The sequence below is a fragment of the Pseudorca crassidens genome, chromosome 12, assembly GCF_039906515.1.
Source record: "Pseudorca crassidens isolate mPseCra1 chromosome 12, mPseCra1.hap1, whole genome shotgun sequence".
Classification (NCBI taxonomy): domain Eukaryota; kingdom Metazoa; phylum Chordata; class Mammalia; order Artiodactyla; family Delphinidae; genus Pseudorca; species Pseudorca crassidens.
The window spans coordinates 45,080,388-45,101,790 of record NC_090307.1 but is presented as its reverse complement, the minus strand read 5'-3'; the positions used below and the strand labels follow the sequence as shown (position 1 = coordinate 45,101,790).

At 40.0% G+C, this 21,403-nt stretch overlaps 1 protein-coding gene across 1 annotated transcript in view; it reads left to right on the top strand.

Moving 5' to 3' along the window:
- RNF125 (ring finger protein 125) overlaps positions 1–21,403 on the top strand; it is a 40,932-nt gene that overhangs the window by 4,617 nt on the left and 14,912 nt on the right. Inside the window, exons 2-3 of the mRNA XM_067699397.1 lie at positions 15,043–15,196; positions 19,109–19,203. Coding sequence (XP_067555498.1) covers positions 15,043–15,196; positions 19,109–19,203 — 249 coding nt within the window. The remainder of the gene's footprint in view (positions 1–15,042; positions 15,197–19,108; positions 19,204–21,403) is intronic.

Here is a 21,403-nt window from a genome sequence, read left to right as displayed (position 1 = left end):
CTACTCTCTTAGCATCTTTCAAATAAGCAAAACAGTATTATTAACTATAGTCACCATGCTGTATATTACATCCCATGACTTACTTATTTTATAACTCAAAGTTTGTACCTTTTGACTCCCTTTACCCTTTTCACTTACAAAGCCCACAGTGCTTTCATTCTTACAGGAGGTATGCAATCCCAAGGACTTCTTTTTAACCTAAGATTAAAGCTACTTATCCTATTATTTATTATAGATATTTATACATATTTTCTATCAGTGAGGATTCTCCAGAGAAACAACCAATAGGTTATATATAAATATATGGAGAGAGAGAGAAAGAGAGATTGATTTTAAGGAATTGATTTACATTATTGAGGATAATCACTCGACTTGAAGTCAACTGATTATAGATGTTAACCACATCTACAAAATACCTTCACAGCAACATTTGCTTAAGTGTTGAATTAAACTGAGTACTGTAGGCTGGCTAAGTTGATACATAAGACTAACTGTCACATCTTTTCAACAGGCTTTTAAGGGTTATTAAAATCTGGTGATAAAACCAAAAATTAGATCATTATCAGGCTTCACTAGAAGACACTTCAGAATTCTCTTAAGAAGCCTGACTATCAGGCAGCCATGCACACACCTACATGTTGCTCAAGCAACAGTAGGAATCCACAGTTTTCTTAAAATTAAAATCATTGTTCATTTAGCTTTATCATTTTAGTTTGCTGTGGGTTGTTTGGTTAGACCTACTATTGCAGGGAGTGCATTCGTTTTTTGATCCAGCCAACGTGGCCTGCTCTGTGCTGAGCACACAGACACAAAGGCTTATCCTTTTGGAGTTTGCATTCTTATGAGGAAGATGGACAATAAACAAGATACAGGTGTTAAGTATGTAGTTTGTTATATAGTGTTAAGGATTAAACAAAATAAGACAAAGAAGTGAGATAGGAAGTATATGGGAGTTGCAATATTCAGATATTTAGAGAAGTGCATCTTAAATTATCTGTTGTAAAGAACCTCTGAAGTGTTTTGTTTTAATTTCCAGCCCCCCACAGACCAATAATTTTATAAAATAAAAAATGTATTGTGGAAAAATGAAATTTAAAAATACCAAAGATAGGGAGTTCCCTGGCAGTCCAGTGGTTAGGGCTCGGTGCTTTCAGTGCCGTGGCCTGGGTTCCGTCCCTGGTTGGGGTACTAAGATCCCACAAGCCATGAAGTATGGCAAATAAATAAATAAATAAATATGTATATATAAAATACAAGCCATCATTTGAAAAATTGTTATTAGATTCAACAGCATAATATTACTCTGTCAGATTCCTATACAGTTTTCTAAATATTACTTCTCTCAATTTCTATTCTTAGTTAAGCATGGACTCTTAATAAACAGGGCCTGATTTTGTACAGTGTTGGTCCAGAGGAAAGCAGGAGGTGAGGAAGCTAGTTTGACTGGTGTGGGGACATTTATAAGAAGTTTGCCTTTTCCTCTGAGTGAGGATTTTGAGCAGATTCATGGCTTGAGCTGATTTAAAAGCATCTGTCGGGCTGCTGAGAATAGTCTGTAGCGGGAGGAGCAAGCTGAGGAGATTGAGTTCAGAGGCCACCGTGGTGATCCAGGTGGGAAAGGACAGGACTAGCATGGGGACCGTGGAGGTGGTGAGAATAGTAGGACTATAGACATATCTTTGAAGGTGCCGGTAACACGATGGATTTGTTGCGGAGTGTGGAAGAAAGTGAAGAATCAAGGATGGCTGCAAAGTGCTTGGCCTTAGCGAAGGCTGGAGCCGCTCTGAGATGGGAGAGACTAAGAGGACGGGATGAAGATCATGTTTAAGTCAAGAGTTCAGTTACTGACAAGCCAAGTTTCAGACAACCGAGTGGAGCTGTTGAGTGGACAATTGGATATGTGAGCTTGGAGTTCAGAGGAGCTGGGCTGTAGGTAATAAACTTGGGAATCATAAATATATACTCAATATAAATCCATGGGACTGGATGAGCTCATCAAGAAGTTAAGTGTAGTTAGAAAAGAATAGAGGTCCAAGGACTGAGCAGCGGTGCCCACCGATATTTAGAAGCTGGGACATGGGGACTTCCCCAGTGGCACAGTGGTTGACTCCACACTCCCAATGCAGGGGGCCCGGGTTCGATCCCTGGTCAGGGAACTAGATCCCACATGCATGCCGCAACTAAGAGTTCGCAGGCTGCAACTAAGAGTTTGCAGGCCGCAACTAAGGAACTCGCCTGCCGCAACTAAGACCCGCAACCAAATTAATTAATTAATTATTTTAAAAAGAAGAAGAAGAAGAAGCTGGGACATGGAAGCCAGAATAGCAGCAGCCAAAGGAGAGGAAGGAAACCCCCAGGTGTCCTGGAGGCTGAGTGAGTGCAAGAAGTATTTTCCGGGGAAGAGCGACCCGCTGAATCCAGTGCTGCTTTAAAGGTCAAGTACGTGATAGAGATGGAGAGTAGAGAAAGCCCTTTCATGAAGTTTAGAGGCAAAGGGAAGAGAGAAATTGGGCAATAGCTGGAAAAAGAAGTGGGATCAAGAGAATTTTCTTTTAAAAGAAGAATGGAATCTTTTGTATGCTGATGGAAATAAACCAATAGTGAGGGAAATTTTGATGCACAGGAGAGAAGAGAAAATTGCGGGGCTAGGATTTACAGTGGGGGGCTTGGCCTTAGGCAGGAGAATGAACAGTTCATCCATTTAAGAGAATGTAGAATATTTAAATGGGCACAGATGCAAGTAGTTGAATTGAAGTAGTGGGAGCTCGTGGCAGGTTCCCATCTGATTGCAACTTATGTTGACATAATATTTGACCTGTGATTTGATTTTTTTTGAAGTATAGTTGCTGTACAATATTATATGTTACAGGTGTATAATATAGTAATTCATAATTATTAAAGGTTATACTCCATTTAGTTATAAAATATTGGCTATATTCCCCATTTTGTACAATATATCCTTGTAACTTATTTTATACCTAATAGTTTGTACCTCTTAATCCCCTACCTCTAAAGTGCCCCTCCCCCTTCCCTCTCCCCACTGACAACCACTAGTTTGTTCTCTATGAGTCTGTTTCTTTTTTGTTATATTCTCTAGTTTGTTGTATTTTTTTAGATTCCACGTGTGATATCATACAGTATCTGTCTTTTTCTGTCTGACTTATTTCACTTAGCATAATGCTCTCCAAGTCCATCCATGTTGCTACAAATGGCAAAATTCTGTTCCTTTTCTATGGCTCAGTAGTAGTCCATTCCTTTTCTTCATCCATTCATCTGTTGATGGACACTTAGGTTGCTTCCGTATCTTAGCTATTGTAAATAATGCTGTTATGAATGTTGGGGTGTGTGTATCTTTTCAAATTAGTGTTTTCATTTTTTTCAGATATATACCCAGGAGTGGAATTGCTGAGTCATAGGGTAGTTCTATTTTTAGTTTTTTGAGAAACTTTCATACCATTTTCTTACAGTGGCTGCACCAATCTACATTCTCACCAACAGTGTACGAGGGTTCCCTTTTCTCCACATCCTCTCCAACATTTGTCATTTGTGTTCTTTTTGATGATAGCCATTCTGACAGGTGTGAGGTGATATCTCATTGTGGTTTTGATTTGCATTTTCCTCATGATTAGCAATCTTGAGCATCCTTTCATGTGCCTGTTGACCTGTGATTTGATTTTAAGATGAAATCATCCAGGCCCCTGATGCTAAAACAAATGTATATAGAATGCTTCCTCCTTCTAATGTACTTGGATAAGCATCACTTAAAATAGGATGATTGGAGTCTTTTGTACCATCAAGACCCAAAACTCTTGAGAGCCGTTGCTCTAATAAAGGAATGCTACTTTCCACCTTGCCACTCCTTTAAGGTCTGGCGCTTAGTAGGTGTTAAGTATTTTGAATTAATGAATGACTCTAAGACAGAATTTGGGGGACTCCCCTGGTGGTCCAGTGGTTAAGAATCCACCTTCCAATGCACGGGACGCGGGTTTGATCCCTGGTCGGGGAACTAAGATCCCACATGCGTACCGCAACTACAGAAGCCGTGTGCTCTGGAGCCCGGGTGCCACTACTGGAGGGAAGCCCAAGTGCTGCAACCAAGAGCCTGTGCATTGCAATGAAAGATTCGTGCCTCAACTAAGACCCGATGCGGCCAAAAATAAATAAATTAATTAATTTTAAAATAATAATAATAAGACAAAATTTGGGGCTTCCCTGGTGGTGCCCCAGTGGTTAAGAATCTGCCTGCCAATGCAGGGGACACGAACGGGTTCAAGCCCTGGTCTGGGAAGATCCCACATGCCGTGCAGCAACTAAGCCCGTGCACCACAACTACTGAGCCTGCGCTCTAGAGCCCACAAGCCACAACTACTGAGCCTGCATGCCACAACTACTGAAGCCCGTGTGCCTGGAACCCGTGCTCCACAACAAGAGAAGCCACTGCAATGAGAAACCCGCGCACCAAAACAAAGAGCAGCCCCTGCTCGCCACAACTAGAGAAAGCCCACGTGCAGCAACGAAGACCCAACGCAGCCAAAAATAAATAAAAAATAAATTTATTTTAAAAAAAAAGACAAAATTTGGATACTTTGGTGAGCACAACTTTGGACAACCATTTCATAGTGCCAGCCAGCTGGTGCTATGGAGTTTGAGTCATAGATAGGAGTCCCATGATAGTTTTTGAACTCCCTTTTATAGGGTTACTCATCTGTGCCCGTATTACCAAGAATTTTAGAAAGATGTAATAAGCTGGCCTGAAATTTGCCTCATCTGGTGGTTGGACTGCTCTGTGTTACTTAGCAACATTAGTGTTGTCGTAGGCACATTAAATATTAGTGATCTATTAAATTACGTATTCTCCAACAAACAGAACCTAAATAATGTTGCAGACTGAGTTTTACACCAGGATTCTCTTTAGCACCTGACTACTGGTCCTAGGACCAGCAGCATTGCAGAATCTTAGCCCCCAACTCAAATCTGCTGAATCGCAATCTGCATTTTTACAAGATGCCCGTGTGATTTATATGCATTTTAAGATTTGAGAAGTACAGCCTCAGATAACCCTATGTAATTGACAGTAAGATACTGCAAGTTGAGGACAGTGTTTGACGGTTATAGAGAGGCACCCCTCTAAGACTGTAGATTAAAGGAAATAAAATTTTCCTTAGGGGGCTAAATATAAAAATCAACATGTAAAGGAGTGTAGAGATATGCAGAGTCAATTTTTGGAGGCTGAATGATTCCCAGGATGGACTTTGAGCATGACCTAATTGAATACATAAACACCTCCAAGGAAATCTTGAGGGACAGTGGCTAAAGGCCTGTGCTCTAAGAATAGCTGCGCTTGGGACTGTCCAGGCTGATCGATCCATCATTGGATCACTGAAGAGGGAGACTGGTTGTGTGTGTATGTGTGTGTGTGTATTGTCCTATACTGGAGTATTTTAGCCCGAGACTCTCATCCTCCCTTTGAATAACAATTGCAACTCCCCTTATTCTATTTATATGTTCCAACTCCCCAAAGGAGCCCAAGATTTTCATTCACCTTCATATTGGCCTGCCCACAGTGAGGCAGCCCAGTGTTGAGAACATAACGAAAATGTTAGACCGACCACACGTTGCCAAGGGCTTCCTCCAGAACCACATTTAGGGACCACCTCTGGCTACTTATTTTGCCTGTCTAGCCCTAGGCCCCATGGAGTCCCTAATACAGCCCTTTCCTCTTTAATTCTCCTATACTTAGGGTGCAGTTTTCCCCCTTAAGATTGTGTGCATAACTTTACCCAGTGTCCTCAGCAACCCTTTCCCCATTTTCCTCCAATACCTTGCCGCCCTTTCCTTATATGAGTTTTATTGCTAACCACTTAATTAGAGAAACAGAAAGGCGTTAATAAAATAAACAATGGGGGTGGGATAATTAAGTTCCCAGCTGGTTTTAAAGTTCTTAGAGTCATTATCTGGTTCCTGATTGATGTCATCAGAAGCTGCAAACTCAGCAGGGGGGAGGCAAGGGGTGTGAGTGAGCAAGGAGGATGGGTATCTACCGGAAGGGGCACCGACCCATGTGGCCACGTGGGAAATGAGTCCAGAGTTGCAGGAGACTTAGCTTTTCAAGAGAAGCCAGAAATTTGAATTTGTGTGTGAAATCTGATTTTAAAGCTATGACCACTTGTGCTTCCACTGCAGGGGGCACGGGTTCTATCCCTGGTCAGGGAACTAAGATCCTGCATGCCACAAGGCATGGCCAAAAAAAAAAAAAAAAAAGGCAACAACAACTCATTCAGAATTTTTGAAAACATTAAATCGGTCTTTTAAAAAAATGCAGTTGACTTCTATCTTTTCCCTACATTCTCCTAATTCTGATCATGTCTGTTGGATTCGTCATTCTCAGCCACCTTATGGAGGGGGAGAGGGGGACAGACAAATAGGAATTTCTTAGCTCTGGGGTTTATGTTCATTTTTACCCCTTGGGTTCTTCCAGAAGGATACAACACTTATTTATTAATGGGAACATTGGGCCCTGCCCAGAAAATTCCCCTTTGGCCCATTCCTCATAACTGATTTAGTTATTTCAATCTACTAACCATTTACTGAGTAGCTACTCTGTACCTGGGGCTGTGTGGGAGGGACCCCTACAGGATTCTGAACGGTTCTGTGCTGTGTGTATTTCTGTGATGCTCATGCAGTGTTGTTACTGACCTGTCGTCACTGGGGCATTTTTTGTTTAGCTGGGTTGCGTTTTTCTGCTTTATTGAGGTGATACAGTACATAATTGTATACAATCATATAACCACCACCACAAACAAGATCTAGAACAGTTAGTTCCATTACCCTAAGAAGTTCCCTCGAATCCTTTACAGTCAATCCACTCCCCAAACTCCTGGGCCCCAGGCAACCCCATCAGCTTTCTGTCACTGAGCTTTGGAGTCATACAGTAAATAGTCTTGTATTTGACTTCTTTCACGTGGCATAATGGGGCATATATTTGTTGTCATTTGGTATATTGTAAGCCCTTTTGCCTCTGCTTCCTAAATCAATCGTAAATCTGACTGTCCACTTACACCGTCTGCTGCTCCTTTGCTGGGCTAATCCACCATCCTCTCTTGAACCAACGCTTACAATGGAATTAACACTGGTCTCTGAGCCGTGACTCTCGTACCTCTGTAATCCACTCTTCACAGAGGAGCCAGTGATCTATATAATGTAAATCAAGTCGTATCACTCTCCCACTTAAGACCCTCCAGTGCCTTCCCATCACGCTTAGCTCTGGCTTTGTGGTTGCTCTCCTACCTACCTTACTGTCCCACATATTGCCAGTTACCCTCCCCTGGGCGCCCTGCATTTCAACCACGCTGGCTTTCTGTACCTCAGCAAAATGGTCCCTGTTTTCAGCTGAGAAAACCATTCCCAGATCTTCCCAAGACTGATGCCTTCAATTGTCATCTGAGGAACCACCCATCTTACTGCTCCCTCTGCCCCACCCACTCAGTTTTTGTTGTCAACTGTTTTATTCTTCTCAGAGCATTTATCGTTTGCCAGTCTTTTTGTTTACCTTCTCATTTCCTCTCTCCTCCTTCTAGAAGGAGGTCCTCCTGCTCTTGAGAGCAGGGACCTCGGGCACTGCCATGGTTTCATCTCTGGCATGTCAAACATTGGCAATCATAAGCTATTAGTGAAAATTTCTTTAGTGAATGCATGCTTGTATGGTTGGGTGTGGGGAGACTTGTGCATGTTTTATAAATCTTCATTATAACCATGCAATAACTGTTCTTGCTAAAAGCCACACGAATTCATTTTTTTACAGTTTTGTTTTCTCTCCCTTCAGCCTTATATTATCTTTCAAATTGTTCTGTGCTCTTTAAATTTATTTAAATAATCATAAATGCAAAGTAATCTTTTCCTCACACTGAATTTGGATGCTCTTAAAAATATCATTTTAAAAAATGTTTTTCTCTTCAGATCACATTCTATTAAATATTTCAGGTCTCTCATCCTCCAAGCATTTCCCTTCCCGGTTTTCCAACTAAATTTTTCTGAAAAGTAAAGAAAATTTAAGTCATAGTAAGGTGGTTAATTTTCCCTAACATTTTATTATGAAAAATGTCAAACATACAGCTAAGTTGAAAGAACTGTACAGTGAACAACCATATATCCATACGTATTTCTACAATTGTTAATTTTACCGTATTTGCTTTTACCTCTCACTTTATCACATACCTATCCATCCATCAGTCCATCTTATTTTTTTTGATGCATTTTAGAGGAGGTTACAAACATCAGCACACTCTACCCCTTCTCATATCAGCATGCATAATATTAACCAGAGTTCACAATTTGTTTATGGGATTTGCTAAAGGTAAATTACACATAGAGTGAAATGCATACATCCTAGGTATAACATTTGCAGAGCTTTGACCAATGTTTAGCCCAAACCCCTAACAAGATATAGAATAGTCTCATTACCCCCCATATGGTTCCCTTATGCCCCTTCCCAGCCATCCCCGTCCGTGTACCCCCATAGGCAATCACTGTTGTGTTATTTTTTTTCCCTATCATAGATCAGTTTTACCTATTCAAAAATTTCAAATAAGTGGAATTACACAAGATGTACTTTCTTGTGTCTGGCTTCTTTTTTTAAATTTTATTTTATTGAAGTATAGTTGATTTACAATGTTGTGTTAGTTTCTGGTGTATGGCAAAGTGATTGTTACATATATTTATATATATTCTTTTTCATATTCTTTTCCATTATGGTTTATTACAGGATATTGAATACAGTTCCCTGTGCTATACAGTAGGACCTTGTTGCTTATCCATTCTATATATAATAGTTCGCATCTGCTAATCCCAAACTCCCAATCCATCCATCCCCCACATCCCATCCCCCTTGGCAACCACAAGTCTGTTCTCTATGTCTGTGAGTCTGTTTCTGTTTCGTAGATAAGTTCATGTGTCTGGCTTCTTAGTATGTCTCTGAGAGTCATCCATGTTATGGTGTGTGTCAGTAATTTGTTCTTTTTTATTGCTGTGTAGTGTTCCATTGTAGGAATGTGCCATGGGTTGTTTATTCATTTTCTTGTTGATAAATATCTGGGTTATTTCCAGGTTGGGTCTACTGTGAAAACATTCCTTCTGAATACAGATGGACATATTTTTTAACTTCTCGAGTAAAACGTGGGCTTGGTACTGCAGGGTCAAGGGGTGCCTGTAATTTTGTTTTATCAGACACTACCAGACCAGTTATCCCAAGTGGTTGTAGGTAATTAACTTTTTAAAAGAATTGTTTATTGTGTAGGTAATAAGGTTATATGGTTCACACTTAAAATTCGACAGTGAAAATACCCTTCTTCTACCATATACCCCTTTCTCTCCCATTCCCATTTCTCCAACAGGTAGGTAAATGTTCTTATTCTCTTTACCCTAGATGTTTTTACACATCTGCAAACCTGTAAGAAGCTCACACTCTATACACACTTCTACACTTTGCTTTCTAAGAGGTTTTAGTTTAGAGTTATCTTGTCTCTGTGCCCTGTTGTATAATATATATTAACTAAAGCTGAGTAGCCCTGTGAGGATTCTGATTAGACAATTCAGAAAATGATCACTTGTATACTTTTCATGCCAAGGTGCTAGGGTAAGGATGGTAGATGCTTCAGCTCTCATGACTTGAATTTGATAACTGTACCTTTAAGGAGAGAATGTTCCCCTCAGATCTTTTGAACTAAGCAGTTCTGCAGTCTTGCTTCTGCACCCCAGAAAGTGAGACTTGAGGTGCAGCAGCATCCAGTACCTTTCCATGGTAACACTTCTAAAGCTGTGGTTTTTATATACTCATAATCAGTAAGTTCAATCTGTTCCAAAACACCTTGATCTTGATGTGTTTTCTCCAGTTCATAATCACTTCTATTAAAAGTACGGTTAAAAAAAAAAAAAAAAAAAGTACGGTTAATTGACTAATCTACCGGATTTGAAACTAATATTCTCACATAATGCAACGACATCTATATAATGCTCATTTGAGAGTTTCATGCCACAGATAACACCACTGTACAGACTTAGTGGGGGGGGGGGGTTATAGGGAGGGACTTGATTTTTAAAACGCCTCAATAAACTGATATAGCCACTATGGGGAACAGTATGGAGGTTCCTTAAAAAACTAAAAATAGAACTACCATATGACCCAGCAATCCCACTACTGGGCATATACCCAGAGAAAACCATAATTCAAAAAGATACATGTACCCCAGTGTTCATTGCAGCACTGTTTACAATAGCCAGGACATGGAAGCAACTGAAATGTCCATCAACAGAGGAATGGATGAAGAAGATGTGGTACATATATACAATGGATTATTACTCAGCCATAAAAACAAACAAAATTGTGCCATTTGCAGAGACTTGGATGGACCTAGAGACTGTCATACAGAGTGAAGTAAGTCAGAAACAGAAAAACAAATATCGTATATTAAGCCATATATGTGGAATCTAGAAAAACGGTATAGATGAACTTGTTTGCAAAGCAGAAATAGAGACACAGACGTAGAGAACAAACGTATGGATACCAAGGGGGTAAGGGTGGGGTGGGATGGATTGGGAGATTGGGACTGACATATATTCACTACTACATATAAAATAGATACATAATGAGAACAGACTGTATAGCACAGAGAACTCTACTCAATGCTCTGTGGTGACCTAAATGGGAAGGAGTCCAAGGAAGAGGGGATATGTGTATACGTGTGACTGATACACTTTGCTGCACAGCAGAAACTAACACAACAGTGTAATGCAACTATACGCCAATAAAAAAATTTTTTTAATGCCTCAAGTATGCTACTTTTCATGAATACTAGGAACTTCCATTGTTGTGGTTATCAATCATAGTTACAAAAACATGTATGAAGTATTTATAAAATAACAGCAGAGGGGCTTCCCTGGTAGCGCAGTGGTTGAGAGTCCGCCTGCCGATGCAGGGGACATGGGTTCGTGCCCAGATCCAGGAAGATCCCACATGCCGCGGAGCAGCTGGGCCCGTGAGCCATGGCCGCTGAGCCTGCGTGCCCGGAGCCTGTGCTCCGCAACAGGAGAGGCCACAACAATGAGAGGCACGCATACCGCAATCAATCAATTAATCAATAAACTAACTAACAGAAATGTACCCTAGGTAAAGCCCACTGGCTTATACAGCTACATCAGTGATCTCAAACCTTTACTGCCTCTGCTTGTCACTGGGAGGAATTAAAGTGTCTTTAAGAAGACTACAGGGACTTCCCTGGTGATGCAGTGGTTAAGAATCCGCCTGCCAATGCAGGGGACACAGGTTCGAGCCCTGGTCCGGGAAGATCCCACATGCCGCAGAGCAACTAAGCCTGTGCGCCACAGCTACTGAGCCTGTGCTCTAGAGCCCGCGAGCCACAACTACTGAGCCCGCAAGTCACAACTACTGAAGCCCGTGCTCCACAGCAAGAGAAGCCACCGCAATGAGAAGCCCGAGCACCGCAACAAAGAGTAGCCCCCCGCTCGCCGCAACTAGAGAAAGCCTGCGCACAGCAACAAAGACCCAACACAGCCCCAAAATAAATAAATAAATAAATAAATAAATAAATAAATGTATTTAAAAAAAAAAAAGACTACAAATTTTGAGCCTCTCCCAAAACAGTTTGATGATAAAAATACTACTATCTTCTGGCTCTGTGACTTGGGCAAGTTTTTATACCTCTCTGAACTTCAGTTTGCTATCAGTCAGGATGAGGAGAAAGAGCAGCATTTAGGATTGCTGTGAGAGCGAAATGAGGTAAAATGAGCTGATGTGTATCAGTGCCTACCACGGGGCTTGGCACCAGTATATTTTGTTTGTGTGTCTTGCGTGTCCCCTGCATTGGCAGGCAGATTCTTAACCACTGTGCCACCAGGGAAGTCCCTTTGCACCAATATTCATCTTCTGTTTGTATTAGCATAAAACTCAAACAAACTGAGAAAGGGGGGAAGACTTAGCTGACAAGAAACACAGTGTTATCTGCTTGCTCCTAAATTATGTAAACAAAGAATTCCTGTCAGAACCACAGGTGTTGTATTAGAAATGTTAATTATGAGTTGAGCATTTGGACCATTTGTAATAAATACCCTTCAAAGCTTACACTTTGAGAACCAATTCTTAGGAACTAAAAGAAATGCAAGGACAAATGTGCCTTAGAACTTACAATTAATCACCTGAGGCAGATAGAAGTAAAATACAGCAGGGGAAGAACCTAGGGGTAAGACAGGAATAAAGACACAGACCTACTAGAGAACGGACTTGAGGATATGGGGAGGAGGAAGGGTGAGCTGTGACAAAGCGAGAGAGAGGCATGGACACATATACACTACCAAACGTAAGGTAGATAGCTAGTGGGAAGCAGCCGCATAGCACAGGGAGATCAGCTCGGTGCTTTGTGACCGCCTGGAGGGGTGGGATAGGGAGGGTGGGAGGGAGGGAGACGCAAGAGGGAAGAGATATGGGAACATATGTATATGTATAACTGATTCACTTTGTTATAAAGCAGAAACTAACACACCATTGTAAAGCAATTATACTCCAATAAAGATGTAAAAAAAAATACAGCAGGGGATTTAGGTCTTTTGATTCTGAAAGTATTGCTCTTTCCAACTGGGGTAGCTGCGGTTGTGGAAAGATAGGTCACTGAATTCTGAGTCAGGAAACCTCAGCTTAAGGTCAACAAAGTCCAGGCACTTTCTGTAGCTGTGACCTTGCTGATGTAACTTAACCTCCACGTACCTCAGTTTCCTCATCTATAAAGGAAATAATGATCTTTCTTAGGGGTTTATTAAGGTTAAATGAATTAAGGTATGTGGAAGTGTTTTAAAATTTTGTAAATTAAAAAAAGCAGTGTATCAAATTTGAAATTATATCAAAATATAAAGTTACCAAGCGACATTAATAACAAAAACACCCAGGAAGAAAAGGGTAGGAACCTAGGCAGGTCTAGGGTTCTAAATAAAGAGCAGGATAGTCCTATCAAGTTGTTGCTGAATCAGTCTTTATGTCACTCTGTTTAGTATTCATCTCCCAGAGAGAGGGTTTACTTAGTGTGGCCGACATTAGGCGCTCTGCCTTCAGCAGGGGATTATGGGCACCCGGATTGAGGTCCCACCAAATTGTATCTCATATAAGAGGTGTAGTTCTGCAGAGCAAAATCAGGATGCTGTGGCCAGAAAAAGGGGAAATGGGTGCTGGGCAGGCATCAACATCAAGCAGATGCCTCAAGAACAGTGCAGACGTAAGCATCCTCTGTGTGCGTATAAGAATTTTATAACAGAGGCAGAAGAGAATACTTTTAAGAATCAGTAATGGCTGGGCTTCCCTGGTGACGCAGTGGCTAAGAATCCACCTGCCAATGCAGGGGACACGGGTTCGAGCCCTGGTCCGGGAAGATCCCTCATGCCGTGGAGCAACTAAGCCCATGTGCCACAACTACTGAGCCTGTGCTCTAGAGCCCGCAAGCCACAACTACTGAGCCCGCGTGCCACAACTACTGAAGCTCGCGTGCTTAGAGCCCATGCTCTGCAACAAGAGAAGCCACCCAATGAGAAGCCCGTGCACCCCAACGAAGAGTAGCCCCTGCTCACCGCAACTAGAGAAAAGTCCGTGCGCAGCAACGAAGACCCAATGTAGCTAAAAATGAAAATAAATAAATTTTAAAAATAAAAAGAATCAGTAATGGCTAATATACTAGGAATTTTGTTTGTGAAACGTCATTCAGCTGTATGTATACCTATGATATATGAACTTTTCAGTATGTATAGTTTACTTAAACAGCTTAACTTTTGCCATGTATAAATATTCGCAAATATATATTACATGCTGAGTTAAGAGCTGTCAGCTCATGCTGATGTGTATAACCTATTGAAATGCTCACTTTTACTTCTGTGCACATGTAGCCTTCAGCAGCTCCCATAAATAGGTCAAGATTTTCTGTGAATTCTGTTGACTGTGTTAAGATTTTATCATGATCATCTTTAAGTAAACAGAGAATATATTTCTTGACGTGGAGGACATTCCTAAAGTGGTAGTTTTGATTAGATAATTTCCTGCATCTGAGGATGAGTTTTAAATTATTTTATGAAGACTTTAACGTGTTTCGTATTTTTACCTCCTCAACTTGCTGCTATTTTCTTATCTAACACACAGAATCTCACAGAGCAAAGACCTATTCCCCCCAGCCCCACAGATTTTAAGGTAAAATAGGATTAAAGAAAAGAAAGAACACATTAGATATCCTTTGAGTTATAGGGGGGTTTTTTGAAGTATAGTTGATATGCAATGTTTTGTTAGTTTCAGGTATCCAGGAAAGTGATTCATTTATACACACACATAAATATAGATATAGATATATTCTTTTTCAGATTCTTTTCCATTACAGGTTATTAAGATATTGAATATAGTTCCCTGTGTTATACAGTTGGCCCTTGTTGTTTATGTATTTTACATATAGTAGTATGTATCTGCTAATCCCAAACTCCTAATTTGTCCCTCCCTCCCCCTTTCCCTTTTGGTAATCATAAGTTTATTTTCTATGTCTGTGAGTCTGTTTCTGTTTTGTAAATAATTTATTTGTATCATTTTTTTAGATTCTACATATAAGTGATACCATGTGATATTTGTCTTTCTCTGACTTACTTCACTTAGTATGATCATCTCTAGGTCCATCCATGTTGCTGAAATGGCATTATTTCATTCTTTTTTATGGCTAGCAATATTTGAGTTATAGTTTTCATTCTGTTTGTAGGAAGGCTGTTTCACCACTTTGTCACCTTCTGTTTAAATGCGTGCAGCACACGTGGTGAGAACGTGTGGCCCCAGGGAGGTCTTGCAGGGAAGGTAAGAGACTCCTCAGCAGCTGTAGGACGCAGATGGAGCTTTCGTTTGGCAGAACAGCTCTTAGTGTACGAGGTGTCATTAAAATACGATTTCCATAAATGAACACCTAGTGGTGGCTCCTTTATCCTGTTAAGGAAAGTGATGTGTTCTTGGTTTGTGTCCTGTAGATTCTGCCGTTCTTGCATTGCTACCAGTCTCAAGAACAATAAGTGGACCTGTCCTTACTGCCGGGCATATCTTCCTTCTGAAGGAGTTCCAGCAACTGATGTAGCCAAGAAAATGAAATCCGAGTTCCAGAAGTGCACTGAGTGTGACACCCTGGTATGTGACCCTGCCTTTGCTCATAGTTACCGGCGTAGAACTCTGAGAAAACTGTTTTGCAGCCAGTCATTTCACCTACGCCTTTGACCTCATCCTACCCCGGCTTTCCAAAGTTTATTGTCTCAGCCTCTCCTCTTCCTTTCCTCTGGTTCCCTATGTATGGGCTGCTGGACAGCAGTCACCTGATGCCCACCATCACCTAATTTTTCAAACCAAGGCTTTCATTGACCACCTCCATTTCCTCTCTTCCCATTACTCCCATGACCCCCTATTATGTGGCCTCCATTCCTGCTATCTGCTGTTGCAGCCCACCCAATGAATAGCTTTATTTTCAATTCCAGTGGCACAATTCCACCTCTACTGTTCTGGGCTTTGCAGTATTTATCTCTGTTGACCACTTCCTCCTTGTTGCAGTTTTCCTCCGTTGTTATTATGCTAGCCTGGTTAGATCATGTGAGGTCTTAGAAGCTGTGACAAAGATTCTAGATTTTATCTTAAACGCAATAGTGAGTCACAGAAAAAGTATAAGCTTTTGATCAGGTTTATATTTTTAAGATGTCACTCTAGCATGTGAGTAGAAAATGGTTTGGAGGAAGCAAAAGCAGGATTGGTGAAGCCAATTCAGTGGATTTTAGGATAGGTGTTAAGGAAGCTGGGTTAGGGTAATAGCATTAGGTATGGAATAAGAAGTTGTTTCAAGGTGTATTCTGGAGAGGGATTGAAGGAAATTCATAATTAACTGGATGTGGAGGTGAGTGACAGTGAGGTATCAAAATACTCCCCAAGTTTCTGAGACGAGTAGGTGAAGGTGCTAATATGGCGAGCAAATTTAGAGAAGAATCCACAAAGTTAAGTCTTAGATACATTAAATTTGAACTGCTAACAGAAGGATATTTAGGTATTACCAGTCTAGAGATCAAAAGAGAGATCGTGTACTGAAGATCTAAATTTCTCTAGAGAACCTTTCTTGATTGTTCATCTAAAATATAGCCTGTTACACTTTCTCTTAGCAGTCTGTGCTTTCTCTTCATAGCACTTATCACCATTTGTAATTATGCTTTTGTGAATTTTGAAATTTAATGTCCATTATCCATTATCTCCACAAGATTCCCTGAGGGTAAGGACCATGACTATTTTATTGACAGCTGTAAACCCATAACTTTGAAGAGTGACTGGCACATAATAAATGCTCAATGCATTTTTGAATATTTTTGTAAGACTCAAAAATCTATTCATGGCTGCCTGATTCTGGAATCCATGCATGGTCTTTGGAGTCAGACATCCTGGGATTAAACACTAATTCTCTCCCTTACTCTTTGTGATTTGGGGCAAGTTATTAATCTAAGTTTTTGTTTGACTCTTTTAAATTGAGGGAAAAGGTAATGCTCGTGTCACAGAGTGGTTGTAAAGGTAAACAACAAAATGTAAGTGGCTTTTAGCACTGAGGAACATAGTGAATGCTCAAAATCAATAGCTTTTCACATTCTTAATATCATTCCTGATTATTTTTACTTTGATATTTTGCCATCATTTAAAATTCAACATGCACAAAATCAAACTCAGCATATTATTTTGTCTTCCAGTTCTTTATCCCATCTTTGGTACCTGTCAGAAATAAGAGTATTCTCTCAGTTATCCTGGGTGGAGATCCCCTTCGTTTTTCACCCCCCTGCATTTCTGATTATTCACAAGTATTTTGATCTTTCCTTTGAGGTATTTCTTGTATCTGTCTCTTCCTCTTGTCAGGAATACTGCCGCTCCTTCTGTAGCCATTTTCAACTCTTCTTACTGTTCAGAGTCCTCCTTACCTCCCTTCCAAGAGCCTGGCTTTAGTATTCCAGTCCCCAGTATCAAACGGTTTCCTCTCTGCTTATCTTCACATCTTTTGTTTGTTTGTTTTTCCTCCATTAGAGGATAAGTACCTTTAGCGCAAGCTCAGTGGCTTCTGCTCCTTCTGCCACCTCTGACAGTGGCTTTCACAGTTTTGTGTCTGGGGTAGACGCTCTATGCATTTATCAATTCATCTGTCAGGACATAGTCCCCAGATTGCTAATTTATATGAGGAATGTGTCTCTTTGTTGATCAAGGAATATAAAGAAGAAGAAAGAAACTTTTAAGAAAAGTCATAAGGAGATGAGAGAGCACTGATGTGCAAAGTTGGATGTTAAAAGTTGTAAAACAGTCTGTTGTTTTTTTGTTTTTTTTTTAAATTATTTTATTTATTTATTTTTGGCTGCGTTGGGTCTTCGTTGCTGCGCGCGGGCTTTCTCTAGTTGCGGCGAACGGGGGCTACTCTTCGTTGCGGTGCGTGGGCTTCTCGTTGCGGTGGCTTCTCTTGTTGTGGGACAAGGGCTCTAGGCACGCAGGCTTCAGTAGTTGTGGCACGTGGGCTCTAGGGTGCAAGCTCAGCAGTTGTGGCGCATGGGCTTAGATGCTCCGTGGCACACGGGATCTTCCCAGACCCGTGTCCCCTGCATTGACAGGCGCATTCTTAACCACTGCACCACCAGGGAAGTCCCAAACAGTCTGTTTTAAGACAGATGCCTAGATCGGTCCTAGCTTTTACGTCTTTTTAGATGGATAGTTATAAAGCAAGGATTTGTTCTTACTTTTCCATTTGCTTTTTTTTTTTTTTTAATTTATTTATTTGTGGCTGCGTTGGGTCTTCATTGCTGTGTGCGGGCTTTCTCTAGTTGCGGCAAGCAGAGGCTACTCTTTGTTGTGGCTCGCAGGCTCTAGAGTGCAGGCTCAGTAGTTGTGGCGCATGGGCTTGGTTGCTCCACGGCATGTGGGATCTTCCCGGACCAGGGATTGAAACCGTGTCCCCTGAATTGGCAGGTGGATTCTTAACCACTGTGCCACCAGGGAAGCCCCCCATTTGCTTTTATTTTTGTCTTTTGTGACAGTTATAACTGTTTTCTTGACATGGTAGATTTCATGTCTGAGGTTTAACTTCCGTAGCTTGGGCAAAATGAAGCAGGGTGGGTTGGCCACCTTACAGCTGTACAGAGCTTCCTTTAGCACAAGATCTTATCAGAGTTTCTAATGACACATTTAGTAGAGTATGTGTTATTTAGCAACAGATCCCTCATGGTTAGGAAATCTGAATGTATATCTGGAAGGACAAGGGCTCTTTATTCTGCCTTGATAAAAATGGACTGCAGTAGCTGTCCTTTATGTTTGCTCTTAATGGGGCCATTAAGTATACTGTATATTGTGAATTCATGTAATACTACTGGATGTATTATAAAGCCATGGTATTTATATCTTTCCCTGAAGCACAGGGTTTCTTTTTACTTAACTCTGGACATCTCTAAAATCCATCTATTTATTCTTTTTACCTCTCTTTGTTTTTCTTTCTCTCTTTTTACTTTTTTTCCTTTCCTTCCTTTTGCTCCTTTTCCCCTCCCCTTTTTCTTCCTTACTTCCCTCTTTCCATCACCGATTTAGGTAATAGTATCCAAAAAAAGTAAATTTGATTTAATATACATCTTTGCCCTTTAAAAAACTTATACTTTGTAGAAGAACCAAATTCAAGAACTCAGCTTTTGGGTCTTCTAGCTGTAAAAAAATTTTAAAATAGTGTTTTCCTTGGGACTTCCCTGCCAGTCCAGTGATTAAGACTCCGCGCTCCCAATGCAGGGAGTGGGAGTTCAATCCCTGGTCGGGGAACAAAGATCCCACATGCCACGTGACGCGGCCAAAAAAAAAAACTATTTAAGATAGTGTTATTCTTGATAATGCCTTAAATTGGTTGTACTATTATCATAACTGCATCCTTTTAATCAACTGACCCCACACTATGACCTTATTTGAAATAAGGAAAGCAATACAGCTGGGTCACAAAAGACTTCATTGACTGAAATGAGCCCCTTTTCAACAGTGAGCTTATTTTAATCTGCTTCTATATAGGTTTGCCTCAGTGAAATGAGGGCACACATAAGAACATGTCAGAAGTACATAGATAAGTATGGACCACTACAAGAACTTGGAGAGACAGCAACAAGGTTTGTTTCAGTACAATTTAGTTTAATGCTAAATTTGATATGCTTATAAAGAACTTAATGAGCCAGAAAGCTTAACATTTTTGTCCTGAAAATATGTATGTAGTTATGTTTTGGCTTCTAACCATAATACCTATTATTGGTAATCATTTGTTAATGGGAATAATTACAAAAGAATTTTGTTCTCTCTGCTTTAAAAACTTTGTATGGGGAGAGCCAACTGAACACTGGAGAGATTGTGGACACTTCCTCAGACAAGTTTATATGGAGGAAGATACAAAAATAGAAAACAGAACTGTTCAATTTCTGCTAGGCTTTATTTTGTGACTAATAGAGTCCTGAAGTAGATGATGGTTTAGAGGTTGTTGTCTTTACTTTTCCATCACCTCCTCTCAGTTCCCCCAGCTCATTCTCTCTCATTTTGCTGGTTTCTCTTTAGAAGGGACGAAGTGACATCTCAGTATGTATTCTAACAAGAAAGAACAGGCGTGGGGCAGGCATTCTGAATCCTATACCTGTTTTCTGGGTAATCTTATATGGGGCTGGAGGAAGGATGGAGATGGCTAGTAGGTGTAATGGAGGATATTGATCATTAATTATTTTTTCTTAAAAAAAAGAAAGAAAGAAAACTGGGTTATTACTCTCCTGATGGGCAGAGGAATTAAAAAGTTTGGCATCTGCCTCTGCTAAAGAAATAAAGAAATGGTTTGTGTTCTCCTGCATAGGGATGATGGTTTTGAAACCATTAAATCTTATGAACGCAACAATCCAAAGAGGTATTCAGTATAATTTCTTCTTTTCTCCTGAAGATAAATGTTAGTTCTGCTTATTTTAAAAAAACACATGTATAGCCCAGGGATAGATACCCAATATTTTGTAATAACCTATAAGGGAAAAGAATCTGAAAAAGAATATATATGTATGAGATATATATAACTGAATCACTGTGCTGTGCACCTGAAACTAACACAACATTGTAAATCAACTGTACTTAAATAAAAATGTTTAAAAAAAGAAAATATGCTACTCAAAATGTAACTTAAATTTCCTAACCCAAAAGTCTAAATGATCACCCCATTCCTCTTGTTTTACTAGAGATTACTTTGCAAATGTACCTTTTATTATAGGATTATACCATTCTGTTAAATTGTAAGTGAGTATTTTAGCTCTAGGCAGAGTATGAATTCTGTATGGTTTGATTGTAAGGTTGATAGGCTTTATGAAAATTTTAAAATATACAAAACCTAATTTAAATACTAATTTCTCCTGCTAGTTAGAATGAGATAATAAAGAATTGAAATAACAGAAAATGAGAAGGGTTGTTGATTAATCAGTATTACAGGATAGATTAATATTTGCATTTAAGATAGAAATCTTTGCTTTATGGAAGAACTTACTACATAATTCAAATTTTAAAAATTCTTATGCAGGGAGCTTGTCCAGAATACAACTCTTGGGGAACAGGAAGTTATATCTACAATGGAAAGTGAGCAAAAAATTCCAAGCCTCCCTATTGTCCCTAAGAATTTAAGGCAGCACTGTGCAATGGAAACATAATGCAGAGCACATATGTAGTTTTAAATTCTCTAATAGCCATACTCAAAAAAGTAAAAAGAAACAAGTGAAATTAATTTGTAATATATTTTATTTAACTGAATATAGCCAAAGTCTTATCCTTTGAACATGTAATCAATATATAAATTATTGAGATATTTAACTTTTTTATGTATATATAAAGCCCTCAAAATTGAGTGTGTGTTTTATACTTCCAGCATATCTCAGTTTGGACTAACCCAGTAGACACATACCGAATGTCTAGTCCGTTGGACAGCACAGATGTGAGGGACAGATACCCCTAGGTGTGCATAAGGATGTAACAAGGTAGTTGCAGGCCATTTTCCATTCTTCACTGGATGCTAATACTGTGAGTTGACACCTTTAGTTATATATGCCAGTGTTGTTAGATATGCTAGTAGGAGAACAAAATAACACTCCATTCAGATGTTACCTGATTTAGGAAAGGGAGGAAGTAAAAGGGACAGAAGAAGTAACCTAGGCACAGCTGGGTGGTTTGTTCCTCTGTTTCTCAGTTAATGGGGTGCTCAGATTGTACTTCTCTTCCAAAGAAAATAAAGTGCTTCAAGTGCACTATAACTGATTCTCTATCCTGCCCCTGTGAGGTTACAAATTTACATTTCTCATG